Raw genomic sequence first — 9,591 nt, 5'->3', positions numbered from 1 at the left:
ATTGCGAAGCGTTAATTGCGCATTACTTTTGATTGACCGTGTGGTGTCACGATGCTTAGGCAGAAGAAAAAAAAGATGTTGTATTGCCGTTTAGGTGCCAAAACATGGGTCGGTCGGTCGAAAATCTTTTTTAAAAAAAATGATTTCCCTCTTTTGGCTGATATTTCTCAATTTTGGATGCTTTATTACATTTTGTTCTTGTAAAACACGGTAAAAAAAATTAAACAAATTAAAAGGCGACCATAGATTTCAAGATTTCGGAGTCGGTTGCAAAGGGCAATACAAAATCTTTTTATAGGCCTTATCAGTAAGTATTTTACTTAGATTTTGTCTCATGTAAGTAAAAGTCTAAAATGCGATTTGAATACGAGATAAGTAAACATCTGCTACTTTACAGTTCATTCTAACTCAACCCACAGTAATGAATTTAAACACATTTAACCATAGCTTTGTATTCTGTTTATTAAAGACAATTACCATCAATTTACAGTTATTGTAACAGAAAAACTCTTGCCAATGCAGATACAAATATATATATATACATTTGTATATATTTATATACAATTTACAAACATATTGAATACAACTTGCAATTCATACAAGGTGGATTTTTGTTGTTGTAATGAACAACATTTTATATACATTCTGCTTGAGGACGGAGTTATTGATTTGCAGATTCCGCAATCAAAAACAGATAATCTTTTAATTTCTAAACTTTCAAATACTATTTTTCCTCCTTGTCACCATAGCCCTACACAGACCAAATACTAGCTGCAGGATTGGAGAGATATAGAAAGTACTTCAATGCCAAGCCTATACATATTTACAGTGTATGAGATGACTGTCCAAATCCCTATTAATTGACATAAAACTCACAATCCAAGCAACAATGTTATTTCAATAAAAGAAAAAGAAAGTTAATCAGTCCTTATCACAAAATAGGATGAAGAATTGAACTAATGCTAATCTGGAACAATTAAATATAATAATCAACAGAGGACAAATGATAGGGGTTAACAATTAAGTCACATGACTCGCTACATCATTTAAATGATGATTTATGTATATTGGTTCTTAAAATCATCAGAAAATAAAGACACCACATGATGCTCAACAAACACAATTTTTGTGTCAATAAACAATTATAGTTTGCAATCATCATAATATAAGAAAAAGAAGAAATAAAAATAAGATATTTGATTGGCCTGTATCAAAGCAAATTCCACATAACATCTAGCAATCTTTTTCTCTATGTGTGACTACATGTGGTTGATGTTTCTCAAGTTTTTAAATCAAGCTTATGTTAGAAATTCTCAAGATATGCACAATAATACAGTGAGGTACAGTGAACACAAAGTTGCTACAAAATCCACACAAGTAAAATGGAGTCAAATGGTGGTGCTTCGTACCATCGTTTCGAATAATACATACATTTTTGGTGACCTGTTCAGATATCGGAACAATGATGAAAAGGCAGCAACAATGGTCACATTAAATATGAGTATAAATACCATTACATTTTCACAAGCAATTTATATTTTGCTGAGAAATGGATACCTTTTAACGAATATGAAAAAAAAATGAGTACATACCCACAGAAGGCTTTTTATCAACATCTATCTGAAGTACCTTCAAATGGGCAATGTTAAAATGGTTACAATAGGCCAGTTTACAGAATGTAAGTAATTTGGTACATGCATTTAATTAATAGAAATTGGAATGACCACGCTTTCAAGGCAAATTCATCAATAGGAAAAACATTCTATAGGTGGAAGGACTATGTCTTCAAGACTGTTAAGTGCTTTATGCGATCTGAGGAGATTTGCGTGCTGACATGTGCTGCCTCCTGACAGGGTGGGCCTTGTCTATGACTGGCCTAGCGAGGGCCTCCTTCAGCTTGGCCTGGTATTCTGCCTCCGTCTCCAGCCCGTGGAGGTACTCGCGGTACTCCTCATCCTTAGCCTGCTCCTGCTGTCTGTTGGTGTACTCCATCTGTCCCAGGAGGTTCTGTTCGTAGTTCTTGTTGGCGGCTAGGATCGCAGCCTGCTTTTCATCGTCAAGTCTCTTGTGTTCCTCCATGGCAGCCTGCATGGCCTCCCTCTCTTTGGCCAGCTCGGCCTGCGCGTTTGCGTTGGCGGCCACTGATTCAAAAGAAGAAAAAAAATGATTAAAGGTAAAGATCAGTTTTGGAAGTGCCCCCTCTCAAAAAATGAAATGGAAGCTCTTATTACCAATCATGTGAAAGAATTATGTTTTGACTAATACGTGATGATACAAATTTTGCAGAAAAAACGCCTACTAATTGATATATTTGGTAAATTATTATATCTATTTGGACCTGATAGATATCGCGCACGTGTCGGGTACGTGTCGCATAGTCCCATATACACCTTTCTGTATACAGTGCTTGTAACTTTACCAAGACTGGGCTAAATTTCTTATCATTTTGATGATTCCAGAACCTTGCAGTATACACAAATACTTATATGCTAGATGATCAACCTTTTCTGATTGATTCCACGTTTCTTTCACAATGCAATCGCATGACCATAACTTGTCTTTATCTTTAAGAATGTATCAATACATTCAGCATTCAATCTTTCCGTAGTCCATAACTATTTCAAAGTATTGATCTAATGTTTTCCAAATAGAAAAACAGAAGCCTTCTCCTTTTCTTGAGAGCAACATATTTGGGGGCACAAATGCAATTTTTTAAACATTTGATATAATTTTACACCTCTCAAGATACATTTGCTCTTAGTAAGTTGCATTTACGAACTGTACAGCTAAACTGAAGGAAATATTCAGAAAATGAATTTGTTTTTTCAGTCCATAAATTTCAATAAATCGTATATCCATCCTATCATCATCATCATCTTCTTCTTCATCATCATTGTCACTGCCATCATCACCCTCCTCTTCCTCCACTTTTTTTCCTTCTTCTTTTCTTCTCTGTCTTTTTCTTCTTCTCCTTCTTCTTCTCTTTGTCTCTCCTACTTCTTATTCTTCTTCAACACTGCCATCACTACCTTCAACACCACCACCACCACTTCACATTATGAATTAAGTTCTGCTTACATCTTTCTTCCACCTGCTGTCTCCTAATCGCCAGCACCTCTTCCATGAGTCTCTTGCGGGCGTTGCGCTCCTTGGCCCATTGAGATAGCCTCTTCTGCCACTGTCTCTCCACCTCGGCTGAGATCATGCGGTCGATCTCTGCTTCCCGCTGCTGCTCAAGCCGCATCTGTTCTTGGAGGTACTTGCGGTAGCGCTGGTCCTCTTGCCTGAGTTCTTTCTGTTTCGGCACAAGCAGGAAAGAAATTTGATGACTGTATATCCCCCAAAAATTATTTTAAAGGCCCACTGTACTACTTGTAGCTACTTGCTTCCTCTATATAGAAATTTTGCCTGATGGATGACCATTGGCCCCCCATGATCCTCTTTTTCTTATGTTAATTGAGAGCTGAGTTGATGAGAAAGCCACCTGTCAGTGACCATCCTGTGTGGTCTAATCCCTTCTTTCCAAACTAGTACAGATAAGCTTTAATTAACAAAGCTGGTATTGTATAACAAGATGTTAAGCTAAACAAAAATTTGTTGTCACAGGTAAAATACATGGACCATTTAATATCAATTGTGATAAAACTATACGGATCAATGATTGAAGTTCCTTTTTCTCCTCACAACAAATATGGAGATGAAACTATATGAATCAATGATGGCCTTTACTGAAATTATTCTTCATAAAAATGGCAGTCATAATTCAATTTTGTAACCTTGACTTTAATAATAATTATATTTGCTTTATATAGCGCCTAACACTTACATTATCAGAAGTCTCTAAGCCTCTACAATAATGCAGCATCATTACCCTGGCTTTAGCAGTGCAGCTGTTACGCAGCTGTTACGTGGCAAATGTTGATTTTTTTTAAAATTTAAATTTAAATTTGAGGCTAATAAAGAGCAAGAAATGAAATGAAAATGAAATAACTGACCTTTCTCTGTGTAATCTCCATGGCCTCGTTCCTGGACTCTTCCAGGAGTTTCTCCAGGATCTTCATGTCAAGGGCCAACTCCTCCTGCACCTCCTTGGCCATCCTCTTGGCCTTGAGCTTGATGTTCTGGTCCAGGCCATCTCGCATCTCCTGCTGAAGCGCCCTCTTCTCAGCCATGGCACGCTGCTCCTCCAGCTTCCTCAGAGCAGCCTCCTCTTTCTGCGGGAGGAAAGGATGCAATGCATTAAAGATAAAGTTGAGTTCTGGTCATGCGATTACATTGTGAAGGAAAAGGTATAGAATGGATGAGAAAAAGTTGATCATGTAGCATGTAAGTATTATCTTTAAAGGCATCGTATAACAATGTTAAATCTGAGATGAATGGCCCTACGTGTATTGTTTCGTTGATGCTCAGACAAAGACGAAAGACTTCATGCATGGCTGATTGTTTACGACACAGAATTAAGTCTTTTGTCAATTCTGCTTATCGCTACGGCAGGCAGCCAGTAAAAACGAACTTCTTAAATCAAATTATGGAAATGCAAACATCACTTTAAATAAACAGAACTTTATTATTCCTTGCTCATTTTTCCTGATTGAGGTGTCATATAAAAGGGCAGAAACAGAACTTTTTAGAAATTTGATTTTCTCTTTGAAATTTAGATACCGCCCGCCAAATGATTTTTTGGTTTCCTCTCTTCAAATTGTTTTTAATCACTCATGCGTGAAATATGTGTCATACGAGTTGTATCAAATGAAAGAGGAGGGTCTAAGCTTTACAAATATGTGTTATTTATTAATTATAATGGTGATTAAGTTATGATGAAACATTGATGAATCTCAGTTTCGTTTTTTCTGGGACGCACTGTACTTGAATCCATGGTGTAATTTTGAGTGGTAGACATCAATTTGCATTTCACTTTTTTTGAAGCTCTAAGCCTTCATTTGAATGCTTGATTTGACCCTCACATAAATTTGGGAATCATCCATAACTGCAGAGTGTATAGAAATGTTTTTTTTTGGTGCTAAATATCCATTAGCATTAAACCTTTCTACATGAATTGGAACTACAGACTACATACTAATCATGATAGTGCTGTGATATCGAAAAATATCAAAATTCCATCACATTTCAAATTGTTTTATTTGTGGCCTATGACACACACAAAGTTGATATCATCAGATATTTATATTAACTTCATATAGGGTATAAGTTTTAAGATATTGTTAGAGATAAAAAGCTCCCAATATATATTTCAACTAAGGGGATGGGGGGGGGGGGGGGGATTGTGGAACTTTCAAAATTATTTGGGTCAGGCATAATTCTTAAAAGTAATTTTTTTGGGGAACCCAGGATCTATTTTCCCCAAACCACTAGGTACATCCAATCCTTACCCTCAACTTGCCACCGTCGATCCTGAGCTGTTTCTCCTCCTGGCGCTTGGCCTCGATGGCAGCCATCTGCTTCTGGAGGACGCTCAGCATCTCCATGTTCCTGCCGTGCTGTTCCTGGGCGATCTTCTCCTCCTTGGCCTCCTTGGCCAGCCTGTCCTTCTCCCAGAGGTCCGCGTACATGCGCTCCACCTCCTGGTCGTGCGCCTGCATGCGGGCCTTGGTCTCCAGCTGGTGGCTCCGGTCCATGCACACCTCGTCCATGTGCCGTCGAGTGAGCGTGGATCGCAGCTCCTCGCATTCCTCTCTGCCAGATAAAAAATTGTGATTATTATTAAATCAAAATGTAATTATTTTGTTTGTATTTATATATCATTATGTATATGTGTATGCATCTTTGAATGTCCGAAGACAAATGTAATGTATTTGTTACATGACAATAAATTAATCTTGAATCTTCTTGAATCTTGAAGCCAAGAACAATTGAAGGATTCATTTTAAACACGGTACCAGGGTTGCTTCTAAGGTACAGCGCCAATTTCTGCTAATCTAACATACTTACAGATTTGTACAGCTTCTCCTAAGCATTATAGTGGAACAACTATTTAATAACTGAAATTGTTTGTCAAAATAAGACATTTTGATCAAACATATTTCAGGGGTGGCACAAAGCTTTCCCATAGCTATAGTTGCACTCGTTTAATATCTTCTGTCTAAAAAATTCTTACAATTCCCCCCTCCTAGTACTACGCACTTTCAGAAACATATATAAAACTATTCGTTGACCAGCAAACCAGACAAAAATGTTTTTAAACCAATTTTCTAGCAGGCTAGTGTTACTTTTGAACCTCCTGTTTAAAGGGAATTTGTATATCTTGGAAACAAAGCCTTGCATGAATTCACCAGTTAAAAAATGATATGAACATCAGCTTAGACAAAGACGCACCTCCATTTTTGATCAAGTTTTTCGGCAACAATCTTTAATCTTTCTTTCTCCCTCTTCTCCTTCAGAAACTTTGCGCGTTCCCTCATCTTCGATTGTCGCTCCAAAAGTGTTTCTTGACTTGCTTCCATCTCAACCAGGTATTGGTCATTTTCCTCTGCTAACATTTCCCTTAATCTGAGAGAGAAGAAAATGGTACACGGAATACGTTAAAAAGAAATCAGACCTAAGTAAAGAGTATCTTGGTAGGGAGCTGAAAAATTAAAAAATCAAAGAAAAATTGATGAATGATAGGAAATGTTATAAATTAATAAAATTAAGTAAAAACTGTACATACATTTCAAATTGCCACTTTGATAGTGTCACTATTCAATAGTATTGTGTCTTTTCTAACAACTCTATTCATTGCTCCTATGCAAAAAATGATTAAAAAATCTCCTTAACAAAATTATATTGCTGAGAAGGGTCTGACACCCGATCTGCCACTTAGATCATTCTACTATTTTATGGCACTGACCTCTGTCTTCTGTCTTCTAGTGAGAACTCTTCTTGCTGCATCAAGCTCCTGACCCGTCTCTTGACCGTGTTAGACTGTATCCGCCGGTCCGTGGTCTTCTCCCAGTCGTTCTTCAGGTCGCAGAGGGCGTTGTACTTTGTGGCGGCTTCCGCTTCCTCACGTTGGTCGTCTCGTTTCCTTCTTTCCAGGATGAGGTGATCTGGAGGGAGCTTGCTTGGCATCTTGGCTCTCTGTATTATAATTTATTTATATTTTGATTTATTTATTTTTATTTCAACAGGGTAGCCCCATCAGTAGTTAAAATACTGTTATACTCGGGGGGAGGGAGGGCCTGCATAACATAAAAATACATGTAAAGACAAACATGTACATAGACCCTACACATGAAAACATGACATGGTGAATAGTAAACATGATATATTAAGAACCATAAACAATCCAATTGACCTGGGTTTATGCTCTAGGACTTTATGCAACGGTCATTAATTAGGGGGCTGCACCACTTTCTTTGTCTGGATGAAAATATATCTGGTTCTCTTAATTAGTTTACCATGAGTGCAAAGTGAGGACAAACAAAATAGATGAACAAATCTGGTGCTGGTGGACATCATTTTGCTTTAAAATACCATTACTCCCTTGAACATACTATTTTACAATTCAATCAGACTAGTGTATTGCCAGTATTCATTCAAGATTCTACCAAATAATAATAATAATGATTATCTATTTAAAATCTACTACATGTAGATCTATAACAACGTGTACATGTAGATCCTCTTTCTGGCAAACTGTAAAATAGACTCTTGATTACAGTTTAAGAATGTTAGAAAGAGAGAAAAATAGATCTAGATCTAGTCAAAGGTATGGATTATGGAATTTACATGTAAAGCAAAGCAAAACTAAATCCCAAGAGTAAGAATATGCATTCAGAATGTGTTCCTTTAGAACGAAGCCACTCAATACGACCGGAAGTTTCAACAGGATCACCTCACACTTCTGTACACTGATAATAATAATAATAATAATAATAATAATAATAGCCTAATAGTCCACTCCAAATTTTATTAAACCAAAACGGAAATTCTTTTTGCCCAATTGATCGTGAGCCCGGCTGATGATAGTCATGTGCATAGACTAGTCTAGACCATGATAATGAAAACGCACCCCTATTTCCAAAAGATTTGTAAAATTGTACGAAAGTAAAAAACTTGAGTTAATTTGGCTTTTAATACACCATGCCCATTTTTCATGGCCTAGATCTAGACTATTAATCATTATTAAAAACTGTCTAAAAGTAAAATCTGCATAGAAAAAATTCTGTTCCTCATCAAGCCAGTAAAATAGGGTGTAACTGAATGGCTAGAGTGCACAAGATTCGTATAGACCTAGTTAAGACTGATGAAGACTCGATCTTCAGACAAATAAAATTGCATACTAAAAATTTCACAAAGATTCAAAGCAAAGGCAAAGCAAAGGCAATGCAAAGGCAAAATTAAGGCCAAAATCAAAGAGATGTTAACTTATAGATCTAAATCTATAATTTAAAATGTAAACGTATGTATTTGACATAGACTAAATGATCTTCAGAATATGTAGCACGAAAGGATGCAAATAAAATATTGATACTGCCCTAAATGGAATAATTTTTAAACATTTGAATTGCAACAACTAATTCGTGTTTGCATGTCCCGCAGCCCAATCAGTTATCATACTCACGATAGCTACAGAGTGGGGAGTCGGCCCGGTGAACTCCCGAGTCCGTCGAGGTTTCTGAGTGGCTAGCATCTCGACGGTTCCGGAGTTGTCAGCCCAGATATAAACGATGGTCTCTGGCCGACAAAACTGTCCTTTCAGTAACTAGTGGCTCTCTTCTATGTATTTTTTCAATGCTCTTATTGACTCTTGAAGTGTAAATTTCGACAATTATGAGATAAAACAGGGCACAAAAAAAATTGTCACAAATAAATTGTCGGAAAGTGTTGCTGCCTTACACTCACTGCTATTATTTGGGCACACACAATATATTACACACACAGCGTACACGTACCGTGCACATCTCGTGTACCGTATTTACAACACACATGTATACACACTGCACTGCACAATAATGGGCTGTTGTATGTGTGACGTCAGTTACTATAGCTACAAACCCGAGTCGTAGCGCGCGATCGCCAGCGAACCGATCCAGCGCAGACCGCTGGAGTCCGCGTCTTATCAAACGCAACCACACCAACCACATGCCACACCGATAATAACAATACAAAAAAGTCTAGATAATATGACATAAATGAAAATGGAGAGTTTCATCTCGTTTCATGTAACAACATAATCTCCTACCCTCAGTGCATACAATCGGAAAGCAAGGGGGGGGGGGGGGGGGAGGGAGAAGGGGGCGTCGCTTTGAAAAGTAGAGAGAGAGAAAGCTAGAGAGAAGGGGCGGCAATATGTGACACCCTCGATATGTTAGGATTGTTCTGTAACATATTTTGAATTATTATGAGCTTGGTTGCCAAAAAGAAAAAAAAGATAACCTTCAGAAGTTAAGTACATTTTGTTTACTTTGCTTGCTTCTAGGCAAAAGTTTTTAATATAAAATTTGAAAATTGTATCTGACTTTGGGTTGGCAAACAGATTTTGTCAAAACATCAACTTAAGTGAACTCTAATCGGCGTACTCAAATGCAATAAGGTCATAAGCTCCCTACCATCCTAAGAACATTTGGAGATAAAGATTTGAGAAAATTT

At 37.3% G+C, this 9,591-nt stretch overlaps 1 protein-coding gene across 1 annotated transcript; it reads right to left on the bottom strand.

Annotated features, from left to right (window-relative positions):
* Positions 1-444: 444 nt before the first annotated feature.
* On the bottom strand, positions 445-8,885 carry LOC586508 (cilia- and flagella-associated protein 53). Its single transcript, XM_786287.5, has 7 exons — positions 8,564-8,885; positions 6,848-7,077; positions 6,334-6,507; positions 5,391-5,694; positions 3,996-4,214; positions 3,079-3,295; positions 445-2,141 (listed from the first exon to the last, which is right to left on the bottom strand). The coding sequence occupies exons 1-7, from the start codon at positions 8,630-8,632 to the stop codon at positions 1,804-1,806; spliced, it is 1,551 nt and encodes a 516-aa protein (XP_791380.4). The 5' UTR covers positions 8,633-8,885; the 3' UTR covers positions 445-1,803.
* Between the last annotated feature and the right edge of the window lie 706 nt (positions 8,886-9,591).

The sequence above is a fragment of the Strongylocentrotus purpuratus genome, unplaced genomic scaffold, assembly GCF_000002235.5.
Source record: "Strongylocentrotus purpuratus isolate Spur 01 unplaced genomic scaffold, Spur_5.0 spur5_scaffold_9, whole genome shotgun sequence".
Taxonomy (NCBI): domain Eukaryota; kingdom Metazoa; phylum Echinodermata; class Echinoidea; order Camarodonta; family Strongylocentrotidae; genus Strongylocentrotus; species Strongylocentrotus purpuratus.
This window is presented reverse-complemented; position numbering and strand designations above follow the sequence as displayed.